Here is a 27,510-nt window from a genome sequence, read left to right on the forward strand (position 1 = left end):
ACAGCCACAGCCCAGGCTCCAAGTCCATGACTTGATGAACCGTCAAATGACAGCCAAGACATGCAAGAGTCCCAGGACCAGGCATGACTTTTCACTCAAGTTTGACTTTGAGAACACGTCTCAACAGGGTGACCAGATTTCACAAAATGAAATACGGAACAATCGACAAAGCACGCTGCACAAGCGAATCGACAAGAGCCAGGTCATAATAATAATTTTTAAAAATCAACAAATAAGGCTACACAGTGTTAGACTTGCAAAAAAAATACAAAGAAAAGGAAGGGAGGGTGAATGAAAGAATGAAGGAGAGAAAGAAAAGAGATTAACTGAGAGGAAAGAAAGAAAAAAATGAAAGAGAAAATGAAGTAAAGAAAATTAAGGAAACAAGAAAAAAATTAAAAGAAAGAAAGTTAGAATAAGAGAAGGATTAAAGAAAGAATAAAAGAAAGAAAAAAGGTTTCCGTCGTTCTTTGAAATGAATAAAGAAAGAAAGAAAAAGAAAGAAAGGGAATTAATGTGTGAAAAAAAATAAAGATCAAAGGAAAAATGAAAGTAAGACAAAGGAGGAAGAATTAAAGAATGAAGGAAAGAAAAATGTTTCCTTCATTCTTTGAAAGAAAGAAACAATGGAAGAAGAAATCAGGAGGGGAGGAAAGAAAGAATAAGGGAAAAGAATTGGAAGGGAAAAATAAAATAAAGAATGAAAGAAAGAAAGGATGAATTAAAGAGAGGGAGGAAAGATTGAAAAGATGAGAGAATGAAAAAAGATAGAAAATAATGGAAGGAGAGAAAGAACAAAAAGAAAAAGGGGAGGAAGGCATAGAAGGAAGCAAAGAAAAGTTTAAGGAAAGAAAGAATGAAGGAAATAAAAATAAGGAACTTTAAAAAAGAAGGAAACTAGGAAAGTAAGAGAAAGAAGGAAAGACAAATGAACAGAGAGAGAGAAAGGATCAGAAAAAGATAGGAAAGATTGGGAATAAAGATAGATGGAACAAAAAAGGCAAAAAGGAAGGATAGAAGGGTGAAGAAAGGATAGAAAAGAAAGAAAAATGAAGAAAAAAAAAGGGAAAAGTTCAAACTTCAAGCAAACAAAAAAATCCAATCATTTTAACAAAAATCTAATATTTTGGGTTTTTAAATGATATATTTTAAAAAAAAATTTAAAAACTAAAATGTTTTAGAAATGAATAGAATTCAAAATAAAACATTGTCAAACTTCACAGCATCACCTCAGGCATCTCTCATGATCTCATCCCATTACAAGTTCGCACCGATCACAAAAAGACTCAAAACGAAAACTGAAAAAACTAGATCTAGTTATGAAAACTCAATAATTTTCTCCTCCGATTACATCACGAAATCAGTAATCTGAGAATCCATAATATAATTATACAAATTTGCTGCCGATTTTGTGATTATTTTGGTGGAAAAACTGTTTATCATGTGAGATTTATTTGCACCATTGAGAATCTGCTCCGATCCAACATGCCTAGCTATAGTAGCCTGCCACACACAGGCAGGCCAGTTCGTTTGCAATGTATTACTATTGGGTCACCCAAGGGTTCATTACATGCTGCCGCGCACAGAAAAATCAAGCCATAGAAGTCGTGTGTTGTGGACCCAAGAAGTGAGATCCCAGCACACGCGACCCACTAGTTAGAAATCCACTGCCAAACGCGGTTCGTGGTGCGAGGTTAGTATACTTAATACTAACCTCGCAATACGTGTGAGTGCTATTGGGTAGCAAGAAAATCACTGTAGAACTTGCAAAAGTTAACAGTTATCGATTTTATCGTTATCTCTGCTTCATCATCTGTTTGGTTATTTGATGAATATTCTTCACTTTTCTATGTATAACATGATTAATTATACTTTGTTCAATATTCTGAAATACAGGACAAACAGGCATCCCGAGAAGGGTTTGGCGGGACGAAGGGAAACAGGGGGAAATACGGGACGATCCCGGGAAATACGAGACGATCCCGGGAAATACGGGACGTCTGGTCACCCTGGCCCTGCGTCTCAACACAGACACTGTCACAGACACAGACACAGCCTCTACTCTAGGACTAGGTCACAGTACACACACACTGCTCTGACGTCGTGACAACAGACAAGGGAATGACAGTCAGTGAATTGTAATTTATTATGTAATTCTTCAAATGTGACTGGTATGGAGATTTTGCTATGAGTTAATTGCCAGGTTATGATTGAAGTAAAGCCTCTATTCAATTTCAAGGAAACGTGATATGCCCAATTCACTTTGTGTACACAAAAAATAGCACACTAAGGCATGGTAATGGCCTTCTAATTTCAAGTTAAAAATTAAAATTAGAAAATGAATGTCCATGAACATACCTCCCATTCATCGTATATTTTCTTCATTCGCCGGTAGAATGCATCTTTATCGACCGCAATGTTCGCCATACTAGCACAACATCTGCTTAACAGAGTATGAAATGAAAATTTTCCTACAAATCCTCGCAAAAGAAAAATTCTTCCTGAAAGAATCCTTTGATCATGTAATGTGCGTGCATCCAAAAAGTGTAGCGCGCCAAAATTGCTAGCGCGCCACCTACAGCCAATATTGATGACAGTCTTGTCAGCTAGCGCTAGCTCAGCTAGCTCAGTGACGTGCTACTGGGGCCTGTTGCATGAAATGGTCTTTCGTAGAACCATTCTACGTAAGAACGAGATATCGCTCAACTGTTTCACAAAGCCGATTTGGGCGATACGAAGAATGGTCCTTGGAAAGACACCTCCAGACATGTCCTACGTAGGCATGATCTTCTTTGCACACCGCCCGCCACCGTCGGCATTGAGAGAAAATGCGTTTACGGCAAGCCACACTGACATATCACCTTTAAACATTTTTTTGGGTTGCACACTGATGCATTTTATCTGGGATGGCGCCAAGTTATTTTTTATATGGGGGCTAGTTGTCATTAATTGCAGGTCGTCTTTTTGCACGGCAAGACGACCAAAAACAGATGTCATTTTAACTTCTCCGGGCTTTATATGTCCGGGGGTAATGTAGGCCCCAATATTTTTTTCTTTTATGGTCCGTCCTATCCCCACACCATTTCCATTATTTTTTTTTTGAAATATCGAAATGGGCGGCACTATCTCTCTAACCCCTCATGCTTTCTCATTACAGATAATTAAACAACATGAAAACAAATTTCTTTAAAAGAAATTATGTAAGGTAAAAAACGTGTTTATAACGTTCAGCAAAAAAAAAAGATACAAAACTAAAATGTTTAACATGGTAAATCATTCATTTATTTTTATTTCATTTTCATTATGATTTTTTTTTTGCTGAGATTAATTTTAATCAATGAAAATAAATTGTCGGATTTGGGCTTAACTTGAGATGTACTGAAACAGTGAAACAAAACAAAAAATCTGCAGTAACAAAATACCTAATTGAATTTAAGATAGAGATTAGGCCTATAGCTTACGAATCCATCACAATAATTACAAATGAAGATAAGCTAGTTCATTAAAGAAAAGATTATGGAAATGAGTCCATACAAAGAGGCGCGTTTTCACTTTAGGGTAGGCCCTTTGAGTAGGCCCCTTTAGGCCCCTACTAAAATGTTAAAGCAATAATGTATTCTCTACTCCTCAACTTTGAAATGTTGAACATATATATTTTTTATATTCTTAAACCTTATTCTTATATAAGCTTCCATAAATTAAGTGATCAACTTTAAAGATTACCAACGTTTATGATCATTGTAATATTATCATTATTTCTGTAAATAGTATTTTTTCCATTGCGGATTGCACACCTTTTTCTATGTTTTAATTGTTATTGCAAAGCACTACTTTATCCACTTGGACATGTTTGCAGCAATTTTCATATTTTCCTTGTCTTCGGTTACTCATCATGCAACTGAGGTATGTTTATACTCTAAACACTCACATTTGTATTTCTTGCGTTATATCTGACAAATAAAATAAATAAATTAGATTTTTCACACGCAGCCTCTCATATTTTCCTTTTTAGTCTCATACAATCAGACACTGTTGATTTTGTTTACTCCATTCAAACCCTATTTTTACCTCAACAGATAACATATTAACGCATAATTTGCAAAATCATCATTATATATATGTTTTCTATAATAAATCAGTATATTGAACTAATAAAATGTCGAAATTACTTAGTTAAATCAATTTTTATGTCGGACAAGGGTCTCTTTCGTTGAAATATCAATGAAAGGTGTCTCTAAAAGGACACCGTGTTCTAAATAAGTGAAATAATGAAAATTTCGATTTTATCCAGTTATGTTTGTGAATCTTGAAAGTTTTTTCTCTTTTTACCTCATAAAGTACGCTCCATACATCAATTCTACAATCAGTAATAAATAAAACATTATTTGATCCCCTTTTATTGAAATATATGATTTTATGACAAGTCGTCATTCCGAAATAAAAGGTTCAGGTGACGATGAAGACTAAATATTTTTCCGATACTATCGATATCAAACGATGTCGCGGACTTGAAAGACAAAATTGCCTTCGTGAAACGGAAAGCGCTGATTTGTCGCCAATCTTCCTATCTCGGAAGAATGGTCCTAGGACGTTCCTACGTATCGCTCATCTCGTCATGCAACAGGCCCCTGCACTATGGCGAAGGATCATTCAACGTCAACTTTGACTCCGGCTCCGCCAACACGTGAACAATGACTGCCTTTGCAGGTAGATCGATATAATTTATTGGTTTTTTTTAGTTTGCATTGTCTGGATATATAATTTTGATATGTATTTGGGCTCTTACAGTTAGGGAACAATTGCTGATCATGATTAATAATCGGAGATAAGTACCGGTAGGGGTGAGCTGGGTGTCGCGTTGTCGCCGACGCGACGGCCGGCGCTCGAGTCTCGACGGCATCCAGACCCGGGCTGGCACCGCTAGCGCATGGCCCTGCCCGGGCAGTTTCGCGGAGATCCTCGGGCTCGGCAGTTTTTTTGTTTAGTGATGAAATATGGCAGGCTATGTTTTTTCTCTTGTTCTTGCTTAGGGATGAATGCCAGATTATTTAACACTGTCAGTTTCTACTAGTTCATTATTATAATTTGGCTCTAAACTAAGCTAAGCTAAGCAGTAACAAGTTAGACTGAGGCGTACGGCCAATATTGGGAGACCCGGGGGCGGGGGTAGCCAGGAGGCTTCTAGAGAGTAAAAATCATTTACTAACGTAAGGTTACTCTCATACGAAGCCAGGTCTTCCTTCCTATACTTTTGTGTGTACCACCAAAAAACCTGAAACTTTCGCCCCCGAGATTTCTACTTTCTTTCTAAAAGATCTAGCCCTAAATCATGTATGTACATGGGTAGACAGCTGGCAGCCGTCTGTTTTGAGGAGTTTTTTAACATTTTTTTTTTTAAGTTCTCCTCATACACAGACGGCTCGCTAGCGTGCAGCCACCATTAGGGGACTTGCAATGCAAAATCCCCCCATCGGGGCTCTTCAATTTTTGTCTTTAATCAATAAAAATTTTGAAAATTAATGCGACCAAAATGCAAATTGATATTCCCTCTTGGCATTAATTGCCAAGAAACGGAGAAAAATCGAGTTAAAAGGAACAAAAACAGTGACTTACCTCGGCTGTCGCGCAAATTCACTTCCCCGTTTTATCCGATCTTAAGTACATAAACATATGGCCATTGAGTCTCCTGTACAGATCGCGCTAGAACTTCGGTCTCTGTATTTGGTGAGTGCATGAAGCCAACGGAGTTCAGCTGAACAACCAACATAACAGAGACCGAAGCTTTTGGTCTAGTACATGGGATACAACTTCATTTCCGACATTTCTACGCCATGGATTTTATTTCGAGACAAGAATTCATTTAAAAAAATGAAGAAAATATCATGAATAGACGGAAGAGACTTGCCCGATGTTTACGCCGCCATCTTGTTTTCTATTGTTCTTCCCCAACGTTACGCGACGCAAGCGTCCGTATCTTAAAAGGGGCATTTATCAGCGGCCAACACACAAGATGGTGCAATCCATCTAAATGGTCACAGGCCAATGCATGATGTGTATTAGTGTCCGAAGTTCATTCATAGCCTTGAGCACATTAATCATGTCTGTCATGTCTGTGACACAGGTCCAGGTCAACTCAACACCTGAGAAAACTTGGCCATGTCAAATAACTGCCGAAGTCCATCGTAAAACCTAACCCTAATTATCCAAAATCTAACCCTGTGCAGATACACAAATAAATTGAAATCATGCCATAGAAAACATTGCAAGTGCGGAGTTAGCTGGCAGTGACACCCTGTGGCAATATGTTGTGAAAGCACAATTTTATTAGAGGGACATAAGAAAGTCTAGCCAAATGCAGTGTGATACCAGAGGCCTCAAGCGCCAGCTTATTTGATTGAGATGAAAGGGCTGCATTAATAAAACCAAAATAACAATGCATGAATATCAATGCACACTGACTCAGGTGGGACTCCTGAGATCGAGTGAGAGTTGACTTCACACATTTGATTTGAATGTTTTTAATTTCTTATAGTCATGAGAAGTCTTAAGATTACACTTATGCATTTGTTGAATCATCATATTCTTATAAGTAATACTGGAATTCTGGTAAGCCAAGAAAAGTACAATATTGCATCTAAATTCTAATTGATTTGTCTTATTACTGGAGGTATTTTTCAGGTCCAGCTTAATTCCATCCAAGTTCTTTCTTTCATCTACAAGGTTTAATACATATGTCAGTGTCCAGTGTACATAATGCATATTTACAATCATTCTTGTCCTGTCATTTCCCAAGGGTTAGAGTACCATTCTGTATTCCAGAACTTATCAAGCATGGCTTTGTCTTTTTTTTCTTCAGAATTTGGTTGTCTCCCTGAGATCACTCAGGCTGTGGATGAAATGGGATGGCTGTAAGTATATTAGGGGAAATTCATCAGGCTCTATAATTTGTAAAGTTTTTTTACTTTATTATTTTCTGAATGATAAAATATAAAGCCCTAAATGAAATGGTCTGACTCAGAGATATTGTGATAAACATGATTTTTTTTTAAATTCCAAACATATTGATACAAGAATGTTACCTTTTATGGCAAATTTTGTTGTTGTACGTTGAAAATGCTTGTTTATTCTTCTCATTTTTTATTTACCATACGTGCCAACTTTGGCAAATGAGATTAAAAATGTCAACTGAGAAAAATATTTAATTGTGACATGAATCACTTGTAAAGCTGTGAATTAACTTCACAAACAACTTTAAAATGGAAACCCTAACCCCCCCACCCCTGGACAAAAGAATGTTGATATTTTATTTTAAAAGGAGGGGCTGATCTTTGAAATGATACAAAAATGAAGAATTGTGCAAACGGTAAATAAACAAATGAAATAGAGAATCATATTTTCTGGACAAATTAACTTTCATTTTAATAAAACCCTATTTCATTTCAGGATGGATTTCCAGCTGAGTATTGTATTTTTTATTCTTTTTTTTTTCATCATAGGTTGCCTACTGATGTTCAGGCTGAAGCCATTCCTCTCATCCTCGGGGGTGGAGATGTTCTTATGGTATGAATGAAACCTTAGAGTAACATAGCCTTGGTGGGGTGGATCACATTGATAAATGCCTATGTGCCAAAAGTAATTTAAAAAATCAAAATATTTGCTTGGCAACTTAATTGGGAGTGGCAAAATCGTTGTCTCTGTATGCAGATTGGCAATTTTCTCATTTTGAAACATATTTTCAAATACTAAATAGGTTCATTATTGCGGACTGAAATAATCGCTAGAGGGTATTCATTTGTCTCGCAATCTACTATGGTCAACAAGGATATTCGTGATCACTCTCACAAAAAGTGTTCACTAGCTTTCTGGGAAATTCGTGAACTTGTAAGCTAGTGAACACTTTTTGCGAGAGTGATCACGAATTTCCTAGAAAGCTAGTGAACACTTTTTGTGAGAGTGATCACGAATTTCCTTGTTGACCATAGTAGATTGCGAGACAAATGAATACCCTCTAGCGATATTTTCAAATTTTTATGCACATATGTATTTGGGAAGGCTAAATAAACAATATAAAAGAAAGATAGTTATAACTGCAATGAAAGTAAAAAGAAAAAAAAATAATGCCAATTTGGATAATAAAAGCTGATCAAGTAAAGATTTGAATAATTCATGGTCCCAAACAGTTTAATGAAAAATTAAGAATACTTTTAATAAAAATGATAAAAGAATAAAAAGATGAATTCATTTTAAAAAGATTGATGTAGAGATATGGAAAGATCAAACAAATTTCAATTCTATTAGGAATAAAACAATGACACTCTGAATAAATGTTTATTTTTTTATGATTTGATTGCTTATTGGTGCTGTTTTCAGGGTAAGGTCTGATATAGGCTTTCAGGGGTGCCCAATAAACAAAAACAAGGAGTACCTTTACTTGCCACACCTGACTTGTTGCATTGAAGATTGAATTGTCTTATTTGATTTGATGTATAAACATTTTCACTTTTTCTCTTGTTTATTCGATAGGCTGCTGAAACTGGAAGTGGAAAAACTGGGGTAAGCTAATACTTGTAGACGGTCAATTTCATCATGATTTAATTGTATTTTTCATGCCGCTGTTTCCTGTATTGATCTCACATCTTACTTTAAGGACAGTGATTTGGTTTGAGGTATTCTGTAATCCAAGTCCCTTTGCAGCATGGTTGTGGTATGAATGTTAGAGATTTAAGTGGGTATTGCAATTTGTTATTTCTCTTGTTAGTACAAAGTTATGCAAAAATTTGCATTCTGGGTAAGTTACCAATTCAAGCGATGCTATTCTTCATGGCCATGGTATAAAGTATTCCACAGGAGTTATTATGACACCTAGATAGGTCCCTGTCACTTGATAAGTTGATATTGATCATTCAGCCCGTTTTACAATGACATCATCAATCCTGCAATTTTGGATCCATACGATTTGACCTTTGCATGCTCTCCGAGACCACCAGCACTCGCGTTTGCTGCATGTGTATGCGACAATTGAACAGCCCATGCTTGCACTGCATGCTCTTATGCATCCAAATTCATATATTTTAGATGACAAGGATCTATTTTTAGATGGCATATAAAACAAATAATGAATATTCTTTTCATTCGTGCAATGGACAGAGTACTTCATTCGGTGAAAGATGAAATGAGTGATCCATTCATCTCTGCTACTCATCTTTGAAAGGATTATTTGTATTTGTCTATTGAACTCATAAACATTCATTATTTGTTTACCATTGGATGGCAAAGTAACCAATATTTATAGAGTAGGCCCCAATATGAAAGATGCAAGGTCTACTTATTTGTGTTTTAATTCTCCTGCTACTAGGCGTTCTGTCTACCAGTCATCCAAATTGTCCATGAAACACTGAGAGACAAGGCTGAAGGAAAGACAAAGGAATCCACTGCTTCTGTTAGCATGGGTAAGCAAATCAGTGTCATAATCACTTGGTCCACAAACAGTTGGTTTCTTAGATAGTCTGATACCATAACTCTCTCAGAGTTCTTTTAGGGGGTTTCAGAGCCATTCCTCAGATACCACAAATATAAGTGATCATGGAAAATGCTGGAAGACTTTGCTAGTGTTTAGTCTTTCATTGGTCTTGCAAAGGTCTCCATCCTGTGGAATGGGATCCTTATATTTTACTTTCTCAATTGAAAATTTGAAAACTATTAGGCCCAACCCAAGTGGGTATTAACCAACATGGGTATAGCCCAACTTGAAATTAGACAAAATGGTAAATAGGCATGGTAACAGGGGTCTGAGAGTTAATCTTTTTTAGTAGATTTCAGATTTTTTTTCTTCAATTTAACTTATTTTTAGGTTTTTGTGTACTTAATCTGTACAAAGGTTGTAGGAGCTTTTGCAATTTCAGCTAATTTCATTTGCCGTCACTCACTTCCCTTGGTAAGAAGACAAACTGGTTATTGATGAATTTGCCTTGTAGTACTGTAGACCAAACAGAACATATATGAAGTGGGTGTAAAATAATCAGCAATTTACCAGAAAATCATCCTCCGCTTGTCTGATAAATTTTCTTTTTACAGGACGTTGTGATTTCAAGATGTGGTGAATTGTTCTGTCTGTGTAATTACTCAATCTAGTATCCATGGACGATGATACCTATGGTTAAGAACTACGAAAAAAAAATTATTTGGAATGTGTTATTGTTTTATTTGCATTACCCTTAAAACAAGCACAAAATATATTGATGTTTAATTTACAAATATATTTTCTTTTGATTGTTATTAGAATCCAGCTCTTGGAAGATGAATGTTTATGACAGAGGAGATGCAATGGGTAAGAAAATTGAATTTTAATTTCTATCATCAATGCTTTATTGTCAAAGGTATTGTAAGCAGCATTATATACAAAACTATTTTACAAACACAACCGGCCCTTGTAACACCTGCTGCCTTTTTTTAATGATTCAAATTTGAACCCCAAAATAAAGTGCTGACTAACTTCAATATTATTTGTTTATTAATTATTAATAAAACTGGTGAATGGCCTTGTCAAAGCGACTATTGCGTTTCCAATGTACTTGTTATCATGCATGCACATGGCTATATGCAAGAAGACCTGAACACAATGCACACACACACAAACACAGCAACCATGTCTACTCTGCGAGTGCTCATGATGGTAAGTACTATCATTACCCTTACTTGCTGTCATCCAATCGCACAGTCATTTCAAGGAATGGATATTCCTGCCAGGTACCCATTTACTACACCTTGGTTAACTGCATATCACAAAGGGGTGGATGCATTTCTTCCATGACTGGGATTCGAATCTGTGACTCTCTGATTGAAAACCAAGGGTTGAAACTACTAAAATTACACATTCTTACATATTTTTCATTAAATTTATTTCATTATTTCATTTACAGCTATTGATAAAGAAGGTTTGCTGTGTCAAAGTCGAGAGATGCAATCATGGCATGGTACCAGGGCTAATAAGGGTGTCAGTGGTAAAGGTAAGAAATGTAAAAGCTTGAATTCATATAGAATGTTTCTTACAGGGAAGTTGGTCTTATTACAGAGCAGAAAAATTAGAGAAAATATCAATGAATATTTGATGAAAATCTGTCAAAAAATAATGAGAGTTATGAACTTTCTGACATCACAGACAAGCAGCTTCTCATCTCATATAAATTCCCCAAAATGCCATTTTCTAAAAAAATGAAAGTGATTTCATTTGCTGGGTGGAGATTTCATTTGCTGGGTGGAAATATCATCAGAGACATTACTTCATACCACTTTCTATAAGCAAAATTTTAATTCATCATGCTCCATTTAAAAAAACATGGAATTTATATTACATGATTTATTTGGAAGCTGCTTGCATATGAAGTCAGAAATTAAAGATTTTAAAAATTCAAAAACTCTTAGTGTGTGATTAATTTTTCCAAGCCTTCACCAATATTTTCTTCCTTTCATTAAAACCAATATTTCGTCAGGGTTTACTTCCCTTTTAAACCATGGGCGAGGTCTAAACTTTTGTAAACATGGGCTACCTGATCAAAAGCTTACAATGCACATTCTTGGATCCACTTTAAATGGGCCTTTTTTTGCACCAATTTTTTTATGGAGGTGGGGGTCAATATTACCTCTTTAGACTTTGGGTTTGAAAGGCGTAATTAACACAACTGATCATTTGATCACTTTCATTTTGTGCATACTCTGTTAATTTGATATCTAAACAATGAGATAATCTTCAGCTCATTACTTTGTTCATTTTCACTAATTTGACTACCATATTCCAATTTTGTAGAATATACAGAAGTATATAAGATAGAATTCTTTTAGAAGATGGTATATTTTTTTTCCTGAACAAAATTTGTGTGTGTGTTTGTAGGAAAGTACTATTATGAGGCTGAAGTGACAGATGAAGGACTTTGCAGAGTTGGATGGGCTACTGACAAAGCTGACTTGAATCTTGGTAAATAAATCATTGAATGTGTACATTTGTAATGTGCTGGTATCCATCATAAGAAGATGCTCATGGGGCACTTAAGAAAAGGAAAGAAAAAGAAACACATCAAAGAGAGGGAAGAATTTTATTTTTACTTGAAAGCTTGTCTAAATAACCAGGGGCGGTATTCTGAACATTGTCTTTTCTCCATATTTTATCTTATCTCAGAGATATGACAAAATCGGTATTCTGGTGGATGTCATAACTTTTGTCACAAAAATTGTCATAAATTTTGTCTCTTCTCTTTAGCGCGCACCAAAAACACACGGCTTTAATGCGCACGTAATCCGTTTATACAAGCAAAAGATATGACAAAAGTTATGACAGGGGGGTAGCAGTCATAAATTTTGTCATATCTTTTAGTACCAAATATCTTGGTACCCTGTCGGCTGAATGTCACGCATATAATGATATTATTTAGATTAGATTGTGGTATTAGTTTCACTCATCATCCATGACAATTTTCAAAATTATTTTTTCATGCTACAATTAGTTAGGCCCCACATATCTATTCCTCTTTTTTTTCTCTGTTTTCCTTCTTTTTCTACTTTTTCTCTAAAATCCTTCACAGCTCCCTGTCTGTCTTTGTAATTAAGCTCATTGATATTCGCGTAGTTGCGCGATGCCAGCAACTGTATTGGGGATACGCCCAACCTGTCATGGGGCCTTCCTATTGGTTTGAAGGGCTCCCACTGGGAACTAATGATGATTTTAATTGGATTACTTCCGAAAAGATGGGCGGGAACTTTGACAGATATGACAGGGAAAAGACAATATTCAGAATACTGATTTGTGACAATCTTAGCGGTGTCACATCTCGGAGAGAAATGACAAAAGTTATGACAGTGTTGCAGAATACCACCCCAGGTTTTTAGTGATTTTTTAAGGTGCCAAGACAAGAAATATTATAGATATCTGTGGCAGTTTATTCCTAAGAATGGCCAAACATTTTGAAATGGTTGATCCCCCATGAATTATTAGAATATGGTAGCGAGTAAAGATAAGCTAGCAGAACTTGGTTTCTGAGATGGATTCTATGGATTTTTCAAGCTATGGTTGTATTGAGTGAAAAAATGAGTAGGAGCAAGTTGAAGATAACTCCGGTACTGGTAACAACAGAAAATAAAATGTTCTCAAAATTGAACAAAACTTACACAGAATTATAAAAGAATGAAAATAAATGAATGATATCTGCCAAATGCCCATTTAAAGTATGGTCCCACATGTTGTTTCTTGTGTAAGCTACACCTGGAAAAGCATGTGGTAATGAAATGAATATAATTTTAAGCAAGCCTGAATCATTCTAAGTCTGTTATAAATAAGCATTCTGTTGTAAATCACTGTAGGGTTGCTTCCAACCATTTCCTATTGAAATTAGATTTCTACCAGAACTTTAACATGGCTGTAAATACTATATGTTGTACAACAAAGAGTAAACAGTTCATTATCAACACATTGACCACTGAATTTGGTAATTCTCTCAAGATTTTTACTGGGATAAATTGGTTTCAGTAGGCAATGTTATCTACACTGATTACTGAATTATGCTATTCATGTGATCCACTGTATGCCGGCAGACAGCATTTATCATAAATTTGGCGGCGCCTTTCCGGATTCAGCTTTCTTGCAATTGCCTTCATGAAGAATTGCATGTGTGGGAACTCAAAATTTATTCAATCATAATAAAACAAGTCTGACTACTGAAAATCATGCCTTTTATAAAGTGCCATTGAATTTAAGATACTAGCATGTTATTCATTGGTGAGTTAGTAGTAAGGGAGTGTTCTAGGAGCACTACCTGACCAAGATATGTTGTATGTTGCTCATAACTGAGAATTTGAGTGCAATTTTGAGACCATTATCTGAAACATTCCCCAGGAACTGATAAGCTGGGTTTTGGATTCGGTGGAACTGGCAAGAAGTCATTTGGACGACAGTTTGATACTTACGGAGAGGTAAGGAATGCAATTTAAAGTAAGTGATTTTAAGGTTCAATTAATTCCTGACTAAAGCTTTAATTAAAGGTCCGTAATGGGTATTATCGTCTAGCATTCCAGTATTACAAATGTATAGCAGTCATTGAATGCAGGGGCTGATCCAGGATTTGCCAAAAGGGGGGCAAATTTTTTGGAGGAAAATTTTTACAAGCCAAAAAAAAGGTTTTCAACCACAAATTAAGGATATTTCGTACCTGAAAAAATTTGACACGCAAAAAAAAAAGGTTTTCAACACAAATTAAGGATATTTCGTACCAGAAAAAATTGACAAGCAAAAAAAAAAGGTCTTAAATGTCAAAAGGGAGGGCACACCTCGGGTTTTCTTCTCAAAAGGGGGGGGCACGTACCCCCTGTGCCCCCCCCCCTGGATCCGCGCCTGATTGAATGTGTTTTCAGCTTTTAGAACTTGACTTTGGCATTTTTTTCAGCCTTGAGAGTTTGAACTTGGCATCTAGCGCTCTCATTTGGGCAATGTTTTGTATTTATATAAAAAATAACTTTGAGCACTTACCTTTGAACAGATTTTGATTCCATATTCTTGATACCATAAACGTTCTGAGGCATAGGCATTAATATAATCTAGTCATTAATTTGAATCTTGTTGAAAATTTGTTCCTGTCCTGTTGATAAAAACAGATGCTAAGCTTTTAATCCCTCCATTATACATTAGTAAATTGCTGTTCTTGTTTTGCTTTGAAATTTCCATGGCTGTCTATGAAAATTAGCTTTAAATTTGTGACAAAACTTCTGCAACATGATTATCTTGTCAAAAATAATATTATGCTCATTATAAGCAAGACAAGTAGGAATTGTTCTGTGCAAGTGAATAACAATGTTTTTTCCATTCAACTGTGTCATAGAAGTTTCAAATTCTGCCATGTTTTAGATATTTAATTATAAAGTCAGGTGATGAAAAAATTACACTCAATAAAGTTTGTTTCTCTGGGCTTTCCGAACATTGTAGTGTTGCTGTCTTCATTCAGCACTCAGTATGAAGTAGTGCATTTTGTGTTAGGTTCACTAACTTTTGAGCATAACTGTACACAAGTTCTTAACATATTTGATTTTTTTTTTTTTTTGCATCTGCAGTCATTTGGAAAGGATGATATTATTGGTTGTTACTTGGATCTAGATAGCGGAGAAATCTACTTCTCTAAAAATGGTGAGCAGTCAAGTTGATCTTTTATACCATCGTTGATGTCTTTGATTTTTGTAATTCCTACACACTTTAGTTATTCTCTCCCTTTCTGATAAGTCCACTTATACCATCATGTACTTTCAATTTTTTTTTCATTTTATTTATACATGTACCATTTAAAATTTTATACACATACAATTCAGCCCTTTTAACATTATACATGTATGTATATGTTAGGTAAATCTTGAATATACCCCCTTTATACTGTTATTCAGTTTGAAGTCATGTCTTATGATATGTACTTATAAAAGGGTTCCTTCTCCCTACAAGCTCAGCTTATTTGGTCGGATTTCTTCCCTTTCAATTTCATGCTGTAATAGTATTGTGCAAATTGATTTTTGATGTGTTATTAATATGTAAGTTTTACTATCATTGTAAATACTTTTTTAAGAATGAAAGAGGAAAATGAATAAATTCAATTGTATTGAATTAAATTGTTGTACTTGTTTATCAGGCAAAGACCTTGGCTTGGCATTCTCTATACCTGGTCATCTTCTTAAGTCTACCTATTACCCCACAGTGGTCCTCAAGGTAAGCATCGGGGAGTGTTTCATGGAAAGGTTCGTCTGTGATCTTTCACCGACAGATGTTATAAGCTACTGAAAATCCTTGCATCTGATTGGCTGTTTGGCAAATTAGTGAGAGAAAGCAGTTCCTTAGTTTTGAAAATACTACACCACTTGTCAAAATCGATCAACTATAACCCACTTGCATCAATGTACATATGTAGAGAAATTTCAAGGATGATGTAGAATTCTTTAGAATAGGGTTTGAAGGGTTAGGAACACTCAAACGTAAATGCTACAAGCAGTTGTGGTAGCCATCTCAAAATGACTTAAAATACAATCCATTACTACCACCCAAGTGGTCATGATGGATTACATGATATTGATTTTTAATGATCATCTGACCACCCAAGTGTTTGTATGTGTACATTAAAATTGTGTACCAATTGATTCTGGTTGTAAATGCGTAATAGCTTTAGAAATTAGCAAAATTATTATGGCACTTTTGACAATGACAGTACTTTTTCAACCCTTTCTGCAAAGGGCCACTGACAAGTACATGTAAGTTGTCTAAACTATTACTATTTTGGGGCTATTTCAGGGAACATTGCCTTGAAACTTGTCACCTGTTGTATCTGTTTTGATATCTGGATTTATGTGGACTAATTTGATGTTGTAATTTACAGAATGCTGAGATGAAATTCAACTTTGGTCTCACTCCTTTCAAGAATTCACCTCTTGTAAGTTCTCAAGTTTCATTTTTTTTTAAGTTGACAAAGTTTATTCAAAATTTTGTTTCTTCTATTTCTCAATGATAATTGATGAGAATATGCAGATATCAAGAAGAAAGAGATTAACAATAGTACATTTCTTTGCAATAGCAAAGATCATAAATTCAAGATAATTTCCTTTTCAATCAATTCATTCAAAGCAATCGCAGATACCTCCAGATAAATTAATTGACCAGAACATTAAAAAGAAGTTCCTTTTGAAGCTGAGAAAAAAAAAGAAATTTTGTTTCTTGCACAGGAAAAACTCTGATATATTTATGTTAGTCTTTTGAAAACGAAATCATCAGTACTCAATGAGATTTGCTCATATTTATTTGTTATTATTTTTATGCCATTTATTTAGATTCTATTAAATATCTGGGGGTTGTTTAACAAAATTTTAATTGTGTCTAAAATCAAAGCTCTCTGTTGTATGTGATATATAGTAACTCACTGCATGGGTCAAACAGTGTTCATAAGATGCACTCTCCTGCATATTATAAAATTCTATGACATCACAATATAGGTATCATGTGCACTTATTCAGACTTAAGCTCTTTGTGAAACCCCCTCTGATTTTACAGTTTTTGTTTCTAATTCTTAATTGATTTATTTCCCTTTTTCCTTAATCAGAAAGGGTACAGTGCTATCTGTGAAGCGCCTTCAAACTGTGTTGTCAAATCTCCAAACATGGGTATGAAATTTGATTTACTTTCTTGAAAATTGGATTAGGTATTTCACTGCCTGCTCTACATGATAAATCCTGTACACAAAATGCATAAAAAGATTACTTGTTCATAAGCAAATAAAGGCTGAGTGTTTTTAATCAGCCAATAAATAAATGAATATAACATACTTGGTGATCATAAAGGAATCTTTGGATAGGTTTCACACATTCCACTGTGCAGTAGCAGATTTCTCAGTGTAAAACAAGAATATTTGAACATCAAAACAAATGTATACAGTATTACAGAGAAGTTAATAGTCCCCTCAATTTCACCAACTTATAGAAGTCCACCATGACAAATAAGTTGTTTTGATAAAAGTAGAAATATTAAAGAAAAATATTGGTGACGGTTTAAGACTAGTTATTCATAACACAGTCAATAAGAGATCACAAACTGGGCTGGTCAACTCGCTCCCCTGTTAAATCTGAATAGTCTGGTTGAAAAGTCCATGAGATATCAAGAAAAAAAATTTATTTGCTGTTATCCAGGTGGTGGGCTTGCTGGCCCTGCAAAAGCAGCACCCAACGCTCCTCAGGCAATCATCATCGAAGTAAGTATACTGTCGTAGAATTTCATGTATTCAAAATCCGAGTGAACATTTGTTGTATTTCATGGACATGATTATGGAAGTTTTGTGTCTTAATTTTTTGCAACTTTACCTGCTGCGGATTTAGTCTTCAGTGTGACCACAAGGTTTGCAGCAAAGTACTTTTCAGATTTTAGTATTTCTAGCATTATATCAAGCTTCAAATTATATCATTTTACTTTTTGGGACTTTTGTATTTGAGGAAAATGTGATTGTTAAAAGAAGTCATGTAGTGCTCAGTTAGCTTAAGGTGCTATCTAAGCAATAATAGTTAATCGTTAACATTTCATATCTCTTACTCATTATGTTATTGTCAAGTCAGTGTAAAAGAGTGGGAAGTATTTAGCATGATACAGCAATGCTATCATCTTTATGATGTGAGCTGGAAGTGATTTTTTAAGGCATTACAAGAAAAATGTAATATCATGAAATTATCATCTGCATTAAATGAAAATGCGTCAGCTCCATGGACATTATTGTTTCCAAAACTCAAACCTTATTTGCAAAGTGGTGACAGTGACTGAAATCCTCATACATGGTCATGGTTATGATAAGCATAAGCCTACAATCGACCAAAATCTTTGCTACAAACTGATTCAGAGTTGGCTTAAAATGTAATTATTTCTTGTTTGTTCTCATTCTTTCATTAGCCATCGCGAGAACTTGCTGAACAGGTAATAGAAATCTTACAATTCATTTGTATCAGATGGTTGTAATGAATAAAAGTATAAAACACAATACAAATGATAAAAACATAACACAAAATCTAGGTTCCCCACCCTTTATTAAGATGGCGGTACCTTTTAACCAAAAAGTTTTCAGGAAAAATAGTTCATGTTTCAGTCCACGCTTTAATAAAAAATTTTTGTGGGGGGGTTATAATTAAATGTATCAATGATTTCATGCATGAGTGAGCACATAGAAGGCCAAATTTCTATTTTTGAAAGTCAAAAATTATTTTCAGAATTTTTCAAATTATTCTGTGTATGAATTACCCACCTCTCCTATTCAACTATTTGTTTATAATTATGTTCTTATACCTACTGATACTATTAAAATGAAAAAAAAATCAAACATAATGAAATTGGGGAGAGACAAATTTTGAGTTGGCTTTTCATTTTTGAAGGATTTTTGAAAATGAATTTACAGAGTTTAAAGGAGAATGAAACCCAAAATGTAATACCACAATATCATTGATAAGTAAATGATAATCAAAATGAATCCACTTATACCCAAATCCGATTTCCCAGAGTGGAGTACCACCTCTTCAAAGTTAGGCTTCTTCACGATCGTAGTCTCTGAATGGAGATCGCCATTGTTGCGAGGTTCGTTCAAAATTGTGACGTCAGCGACGAACAACTGCTCTCGGTACTAACTTCCATGTGCAGCTATACACAGGCTGAAACCAACCCCGAGTTTGCATAATATAGATACTTTTTTACAAGAAATAGATAAAATATACACCTAAAACACTTTAAAATATTATCAAAAAGGTATTTAAATTATTTTATGGTTTAAAACACAAATTGATGAGTTTTGATGAAAATATTTACACATTTATTTACGATATCCAAATCGGCAAATTTGACAAGCTAAATTTGTACGTACAGACAATACAGCCGTCCCAGCCGCCCACTCACACGTATAGCGAGTAACCAAGCACCATGAACCGCGTTTGGCAGTAGATTTCTAACTAGTGGGTCGCGCGTGCTGAGATCTTACTTCTGGTGTCCACAACACACGACTTCTATGGCTTGATTTTTCTGTGCGCGGCGGCATGTTATGAACCCTTGAGTGCTGGCCCCTGAACCGAGTGATCGTGTTATGTTGGAGGTTTGGTTGTCTATCCCGTTTGAATATCAGTAAATTGTTAATTGTGCTATATTTCAATATATCTAACGTTGTTTATTATTTGTTACCGTCAAACAAAACTTATCGGACGTTTGCATCGAAATAGAACTTAGAAAGCCCGAGAGCCTACGACTTCGAGCCCCAATACCCGGCCGAAGAAATAGGTAAAATGCTCACTACGAACAACATCATTCCTCATGAATTTGGAGGAATTGTTGTATTTCTCCACCTTTAGTGCAGCCACCAATTTTTTTTAAGAGATTTCTGGCCTCTTCTGCGGATCAGGAATTCGGTAAAAGCTGCATTTTGTGCCACTTTCTGACCAATTTCGGCAGCCAGATCCACTTTGGCCTATGTATCTTACACTAGCAATCACAAGCGAGCGCCGAGGTCGGACACCGAGTTGTACGTCGCTGACGTCACAACCCCCCACGGAGATATAGGGAGTATGAGCAAAATGGCGATCTCCATAGGTCTTTCAAATATCAAAATATTGATAACTTTGACTTGGCATATCATGGGAAATAGGAAACTGTTCTGCCTCATTCTAATTTTATTTTAATCAGTGAAATGTAATCAGTTTATGACCAGATAATAAATCTATCCTTTCATTTTCCTTTAAGCATGTTTATGATACAGTATTTATTTATGCTGCTTTCGTGATTACGGTGTAATTTTACTTTTTTTTTTTTTTTTTGAAGACTTTGAACCAGATAAGACTCTTCAAAAAACATGTTACAACTCACTGCCCCAGGTGAGTACTAGTAGAAAATAAGACCTTCATGATTTTTAAATTCAACCCAACTGGTGGAGTGTTTCAGAAAACTGCTCAATAGATGGACACAACTTTACAGATGACCTGTTCTTGTGTCAAATATGATACCATAATATGATACTCTTTAAAATTTTGAAATATAAGATTTTTTTCGTAAGATTTGAAACATTTCAGCTTTAGTTTAGAGGGGTGTGGGGAGGGTGGTGTGATGCCATATTTCAAGAAGAGCAATTCTTTACATGGGACCTGTTAACAACAGTATTTAATCTAACAAATGTTCACTCACCTTTGAGGTACACAACTTTTGTACGGTCAAGATTGATTTCTTTGGATCCTCGAATTGGCAACAATTTTAATTTTTCTATTCATTTTCATACTTCAAAAGAAACGATTGAATATGGATATAAAATCAGTAATTTTGTAGTTTTCATTCCATTGCTGTTTTAGAAGGTGATTAGCTTACTATAGTTGGGATTCAGGAAGGGCACAACACACTACCAATTTTTTTTTTTTCTACATCTTTCTCTTTCTTATCACAAATCCTATGTAATATGTACCTTTATGGGTTAACATTGTCTTTTTCTTTTTAATTCATATTGATACACCTTGCCTAAAAACAACCATAGTGATATAGTGGTCTGATAGTTCTGACTCTCGCCTTTGAAACAGAGTGTTGTAGATTTGAATCCTAACCAGGACGTTATTTCCTTCAGCAAGAAATTGATCCACAGTGAGTTGCACTCAACCCAGGTGCCATATTGAATAGGCGACTAGAGTATCAGCGCATTATAAATTAACTATATGATTTTTTATTTTACTCCTTTCTCAAATTCAGAGAATTGTTGATCATTGGAGGACAAGCAGCCAAGGAACAAGTAGATGCGCTCTTTAAAGGAGTAAGTCAGGAAAAAGTCTTTGAATTGCATTCATGAATATCATTTTGCAACCATTAACGTGAGAAATCATGGGACTTTCGGGTGTTTGCATTATTAAACAGCAGTCTAAGGGGGAGGGAAAGTGTGATTTTCAACAATGAAAACATTTGCTCTTATTCAAGTTTTTAATGATAATAATAAGACAAGATTTATAGATGCTCAAGGTGCTTGAGAGCAAATAAGAGAAGACAAAACTACATTACATGTTTGACCTTCAAAGTTAAGTTTGAGTTCTGGTATAGAAATGGTTGGAAACATTCTTACAGTGTTCATCATACGCCTGGGTGCTCATTGAGAACAATTAAGTGTAATTGAAATTAATAGGCTTACTTGAAATCGTATTCATTTCATTACCACATGTTTTCCTGGTGTAGCTAACACACATAACAACATGTGGGACCACACTATAAATGGACAGACATTATTCAGTAATTTTTATAATCTTCATTTTGTCATTACTCCATAATTATACATTATCCTAAAATAAATGTTTTGTATAGATCATTTATTTATAGTTTTGATGACTCTGTGCAAGTTTTGTTTTATCTGCTATACCAGATTATCTGTGACAATAAACATGAATGGATGTCTGTCAAAACGCACTTTCATCTATTTAACTATTAACTATTTTCACCTTGGGAGATTTTATATATATATTTATATTATTAAAAGTAATGTTTATACATCAAGGTTTTTTTATCATCTATTTTATAGTGTTAATCATCACATACAGTTGTGCTCAGAAGTATTCATACCCCTAAAAAAATATGTGTTTTTTTGAATTTTTCATAAAAATGAAAGCTGAACTAGGATAACTTGCATAGTAGTTAAATACTACTAGGCATTATCTACAAAAGCATGCTAATTTTATTTTCATCTCACTTGCATAATAATAGAGAAAACTACTTTTCTGAATTTTCTGATGTTCAAAAGTATTCATACCCCTGTCTTTCTCAAGTATAATACACCTTATTTTTCCATAATTCAAATATATTACTACCCCAATATGGTTTCAAACTGGACCCTATAATGTCAGGCATGAATACAACATAATTTAAGCCATGTTGCATGGTATCCAGGAAGAGGAATTTCCTTAGATCTCAGAAATCTTCCCTCTTCTGGGGTTTATCCAGATGATAGTTGCCATGTTGATGAAATTGATTTCAAATCAATTCAAGATTGGAGGGAGGCATTTCGCATGTAATAGATGAAATTATGTTGAGAAAGTCAGTCTTAATTCCAGAAATATCAGTGGTTCTATAAATTGAGAATCAGCGGCAAGATCTTTTTCAGTTCATCAGAATCGGCTTAAACTTCATCATGTTCAAGCGAAAGGAACTTAGTGATGACCTGAAACTGCGAATAGTGAATGCTCACAAAGATGGTTTGGGCTACAAGGCAATGTCCAAGCCCCGGGTCCAGGCGTTTTAAGGTTCATATGGCTACTGTCCAGAGCATCATCAGAAAGTTCAAGACTTTCAAAAAAGTGGAGAACCTTAAAAGTCCCGGAGGGAAGCCCAAAGTCTCGGCAAGGCAAGCAGGATGTTTAGTTCGAGCTGCTTCTGTCAACCCCAGAATCATCACAAAGGAGATGCTGAAAGATCTCAATGGCCAAGGGACTAAGATCTCCAGGCAAACCATCCAGAGGACCTTGAATAAGGCGGGTTTGAATGGACGACGGACATGGAAGACTCCACTCCTAAAACCCAACCACACAAAATCCGTTTGGACTTTACCAGAAGACATCTGGGAAAGGATGAAACTTTTTGGAGGTCTATTCTTTGGTTTGACCATGGAGCTATCAACTCCATGGTCTGATGAAATGAAGATGGAGCTGTTCGGACACAGAGATGTCTGAACACAATGCCCAAAGTAAAACATGGTGGAGGGAGCATAATGATTTGGGGCTGTTTTTCAGGAAGAGTATGCTGAAACACTTCAACTTGGCCCCGATTGGATCTTCCAACTGGACAACGATCCAAAGCACACTGCCAAGAAGGTCAAAACATGGTTTCAAGAGCATGCAGTCAACGTACAGGAGTAGCCGAGCCAAAGTCCTGACTTGAACCCAATCGAAAACCAGAAAGAGCTCAAGGTGAAGGTCAATACAAAGAAGCCCAGCCTCTTGAAGGACTTGGAGAGGATTGCAATGGAGGAATGGGCCAAAATCCATGTAGAGACATGCAAGAACTTAGTAACAAACTATAGGAGATGACTGGAGGCAGACATTGCGAATAAAGGCTATTCAATTGATTATTAACTTGTGGTTCATGACAGGGGTATGAATACTTTTGGACATCAGAAAATCCAGGAAAGCTATCTATTCTTTTGATATGCAAATGAGGTGAAAATAAAAATGGCAAGCTTTTGTACATGATACCTAAATGTATTTGACTGATTTGTAACTGACTCCATTTCTACTCTTACTTTTATTAAAAATGAAAAAAACTGTGATTTTCCAAGGGTATGAATACTTCTGAGCACAACTGTAATTCTATTTAATTATTAATATTTCTTTTTTTTTTCTAGATTGATATTGTTGTAGCCACACCAGGACGTTTGGAAGATCTGATGAGTACTGGAAAACTTTTACTGTCACAGGTAGGGTTATTGTTCATTATACAAGTACAGAGCTGCCAACTAGTTGGATCTTATCCTATATTTAGGCGTTTTACATGAGAATAGGACAGTAGGATAATAGGATGTGTGCTGTATTCTACATGTGTAAAGCACTGTGTTTTGATTGTGTGTATGTGTGCTTTGTAGTAGAACATAATCTGTTGTTTTTATCTGCAGACTATCTAACTGAAATTGTAAATATGACAGAAGTCATATATACCAATAGCAATGGAATTTGCATCAAAATAGACTAAGTTAATGGTAATAGCAAGGACACTCGGACAGGAACTTATACAGGTATTACGCACATGTCAATTGTACAGTTAGTGGTTAGTTTTGACCCTGATATGCTAGATTCCATGTTATGAAATTTTGCTAGTGATGTTGTGGCAAAAAATAGGATTTTTCAGGGAAATAGTAGAATTTTTGGTCCAATTAAGTTGGCAGCTTTGCAAATAATGAATGTTAATGATGATTCATGAGGTGAAAAATGAAATGAGGCATAATATGTCCAAGAACCATAATGACAATATAAAATGATTTTGGTGGTATGATTTGAGATGAGGATCATGACTACTGCCAAAATTCATAGCAGTTGTATGCAAGCTGTTGTACAATATATTTTTGAGCGATGTGTGAGATTTTTGCTTGAATGAAGAGTGTTGGTTTTGAATTGCTTCTTGGTTTTTGTTTGAAAGGATTGCCAACTCTTCTGAAGGCAGAAATTGAAGAGATTTTAATGAAACTTCAGATGGGGGGTGCAGATTACCTAGCATTTTAAGATTATATTTATGGAGGATGACATTAAAATTGATTTGTTTGTCTGATTATTCAGTGTTTTGTTTTGTTTTATGTTTTGTAATGGAGGAAACTTGAAATGTGGTGTTTTTTCTATACAATTTTTCTTATGGGATATTTTCACTTCATTTTGTTGGTTTTCCCAATCATTTGTTCAACTGCTTTTAGAGTTTGGGTTTTTCTTATTAGTCAACAAAAAATCAATATCACCTCATTGCTCTGTTCCAAATCTCCTACCGCATACACTCTGTCTCTGTCCACATCTCTTTCTTTCTTCCTTGCTCTCTCTCTCTCTCTCCACCCCTCTCTTTCTGCCTTTTTACAAAGATGTGGTACAAATATGTTAAAACGGCTGTTTTCAACTCGCCATGTGGCCATCGTAGGGGAATTGTGACTGCACCATAGAGTGTTATATGAAATCATATTTATTTCATGTTTTCTTACATGTGTTTATGATATCGTCCAGGGAATAATTTTGCTTTACAAATTTGAATAGCATTTTTGGTCATAAGAGAAAAGCTCTCAACTAAGTAATGAACAGTCCTAGATGTAAAAATATGCTATACAAAAGACTTTATGCATAGCAGTCTTTCAAAAATGTGGGGCAAATTGCGATGCGATACCAGGAAAATTATTCCCTGTCGTCAGTGATTTTAAGAACTGGCTCAAACCTTCGCGTTTTGAAAGAAAGGAGATCAAATATTTATACCAATGTAAAGCATACATTACAACATTTTTTTGGCAATTCAAATTCAGTTTTGAAACGAAGCGCAGTTATGCATATCAGAAGCTGTATATTTTTACCGAAAACAGGGGGTTAAGGTCACTTTGTAAAATTAAGCGTATTGTTTTTTAGCGACATAAACCCGGTTTGAGCTAGGTCGTGAAACCATTCAATGCCATGTGCATGTTTTTTTACTGGCACAAACCACATACGCGCCGCATACGCAATAACATCTCTGTGCGCCATTTCAGAGACTTAATAGTACACAAAGAATGGTATAGGCTGCTTCATAAAATCAAATTAAGGGTTTGAGCCGGTTCATAAGAAATTTAAATATACTCTTATTCTTTGAATAATACAAATTTTTATCTGAAATTTAGTCATTCAATAGAATGAATCACAGGCTTTCAGAATATGCAATAGAAATAATGATTTTGAAAATATCACCAAAAATGAGGCTTGTGCCGGTTCGTAAAATCACTGACGATATTTCTTCCTTGTAATGAAGTAATTTGCAGCAATGATTATCTCGTACATTATACAACTCCCAAGAATTTTCTTTGGTCCAAATCGGATAATTGCACTATTGCATCCAAAATGCACTATCTTGCACTCTGACGTCATACCAAATGTACTATCCTGCACTCTGACGTCAGAGTGCAGGATAGTGCAAGGTCTGGAATTATCTAGAATTTAGATCAAATATAGTGTTCGGGGCAACTCAGTAACATGGGGAGGGGGGTTGTATAAAACAAACAATGCACGCATTCTTGTGCATAGAGGACCTAAATAATGAACTCTGTGCTCGACTCGCCAAATGGATATGCCTCACTCGGTCCTGCGGATCTCGGTGCGGTACATCCATTGGCTCTTCTCGCTCATCGTACATTATTTGGCCCTGCATGCACGCCCTTACGTGCATTATTTGTTTATCATTCAGTAGTCATTATATCTTTCTAAATTCTTGTCGTACAAAATTAGAATAAACATAGTTTAAGTGGGATACATGCATAAAACTGATTCATCAAAATAATGCAAAACTTTAGAACGTCATAACTTTGTTATTCCTTTTCCAATTTCGATGAAATTTTCAGTGTTATGTTTGTCTGATTTTGCTTTATCTGTCCAATTTATATTATTTTCAGCCTGGAGTACCTCCTTCATACTTACTTTTCTGCCATTCCCATTTCATCTCTTGTCTCAATTCCTCTCTCATTCCCTCTTTTTTCTTGGACTTTTTCCATCACTCACTCTTTTTTTTTCTTGCCCTTTTTCTATCCCCTCTCTCTCTCTCTATTGTTCTTCCTCTACTTTATCTCACTTGCTATTTATAGTGAATGTTTTGCAAAATTACTCAAATGACTATAATAAAGGAACTACATGTTGCGGCCTCTACTTATAACTTGCGCAATCTTCCAAATGTTCAACTTGATGTTGATGGTACACTTTTTAGACCATCAGAAAAAATAAGAAACCTTGGTGTCATATTTGATTCCCGCATGTCAATGTCGTACCATATCTCTCATATCTGTAGCACAGTCACTTTTTATTTAAGGAACATTTCTAGAATCAGAAGGTTCATTGACCAGTCTGCCTGTCACAATGCTGTTCGTTCATTGGTTCTGTCTCGTATTGATTATTGCAATGGGCTCCTTTCTACAATTCCCTCTAATCAATTAATTCGTATTCAACGACTACAAAATTGGGCAGCACGATTAATTTTACAGGTTTCCCGAGATCATCCTTCCCAACCACTCTTTAATTCTCTTCACTGGCTTCCTTTTAAACAGAGAATTACGTTCAAATTACTCTTGATTGTCTACAAAACACTGAATAAACAGGCTCCACAGTATTTAAGTAACTGCTTGAATCTGTATACACCAACTAGAGCACTTAGGTCGGCCAGTGATCACCTTCGCCTCACATATTCATTAACTCGTACATTAGCTGGTGACAGAACTTTTACAGTGTCGGCTTCAAAATCCTGGAACGACCTGCCACTAATAATTAGACAGTCTC

General features: G+C 35.4%; 2 protein-coding genes across 2 annotated transcripts in view; one reads left to right on the forward strand and one right to left on the reverse strand.

Moving 5' to 3' along the window:
- LOC129269208 (FACT complex subunit SPT16-like) overlaps positions 1 to 2,930 on the reverse strand; it is a 33,650-nt gene extending 30,720 nt beyond the window's left edge. The window contains exon 1 of the mRNA XM_064095308.1: positions 2,359 to 2,930. Within this exon, the coding sequence (XP_063951378.1) occupies positions 2,359 to 2,427 (69 nt within the window). The 5' untranslated portion in view covers positions 2,428 to 2,930. The remainder of the gene's footprint in view (positions 1 to 2,358) is intronic.
- A 1,621-nt stretch (positions 2,931 to 4,551) lies between these two features.
- Positions 4,552 to 26,720, forward strand: LOC129269198 (ATP-dependent RNA helicase DDX1-like). The gene is made up of 18 exons (XM_054906669.2): positions 4,552 to 4,707; positions 6,857 to 6,908; positions 7,497 to 7,560; positions 8,524 to 8,553; positions 9,356 to 9,449; positions 10,280 to 10,327; positions 10,920 to 11,006; positions 11,888 to 11,971; positions 13,883 to 13,959; positions 15,091 to 15,163; positions 15,654 to 15,730; positions 16,392 to 16,445; positions 17,109 to 17,169; positions 17,692 to 17,753; positions 18,440 to 18,463; positions 20,342 to 20,394; positions 21,251 to 21,311; positions 23,880 to 26,720. The coding sequence occupies exons 1-18, from the start codon at positions 4,692 to 4,694 to the stop codon at positions 24,027 to 24,029; spliced, it is 1,167 nt and encodes a 388-aa protein (XP_054762644.2). The 5' UTR covers positions 4,552 to 4,691; the 3' UTR covers positions 24,030 to 26,720.
- Positions 26,721 to 27,510: the final 790 nt, after the last annotated feature.

Source organism: Lytechinus pictus, chromosome 2 (genome assembly GCF_037042905.1).
Source record: "Lytechinus pictus isolate F3 Inbred chromosome 2, Lp3.0, whole genome shotgun sequence".
NCBI lineage: Eukaryota > Metazoa > Echinodermata > Echinoidea > Temnopleuroida > Toxopneustidae > Lytechinus > Lytechinus pictus.

Bases quoted from the DNA above. Each gene is read 5' to 3' on its own strand.
- LOC129269198 (XM_054906669.2), top strand. The intron at 6,909-7,496 runs GTAAGTATATTA...TTTTCATCATAG, and splicing joins GTGGATGAAATGGGATGGCT to GTTGCCTACTGATGTTCAGG. The intron at 10,328-10,919 runs GTAAGAAAATTG...TTTCATTTACAG, and splicing joins TGACAGAGGAGATGCAATGG to CTATTGATAAAGAAGGTTTG.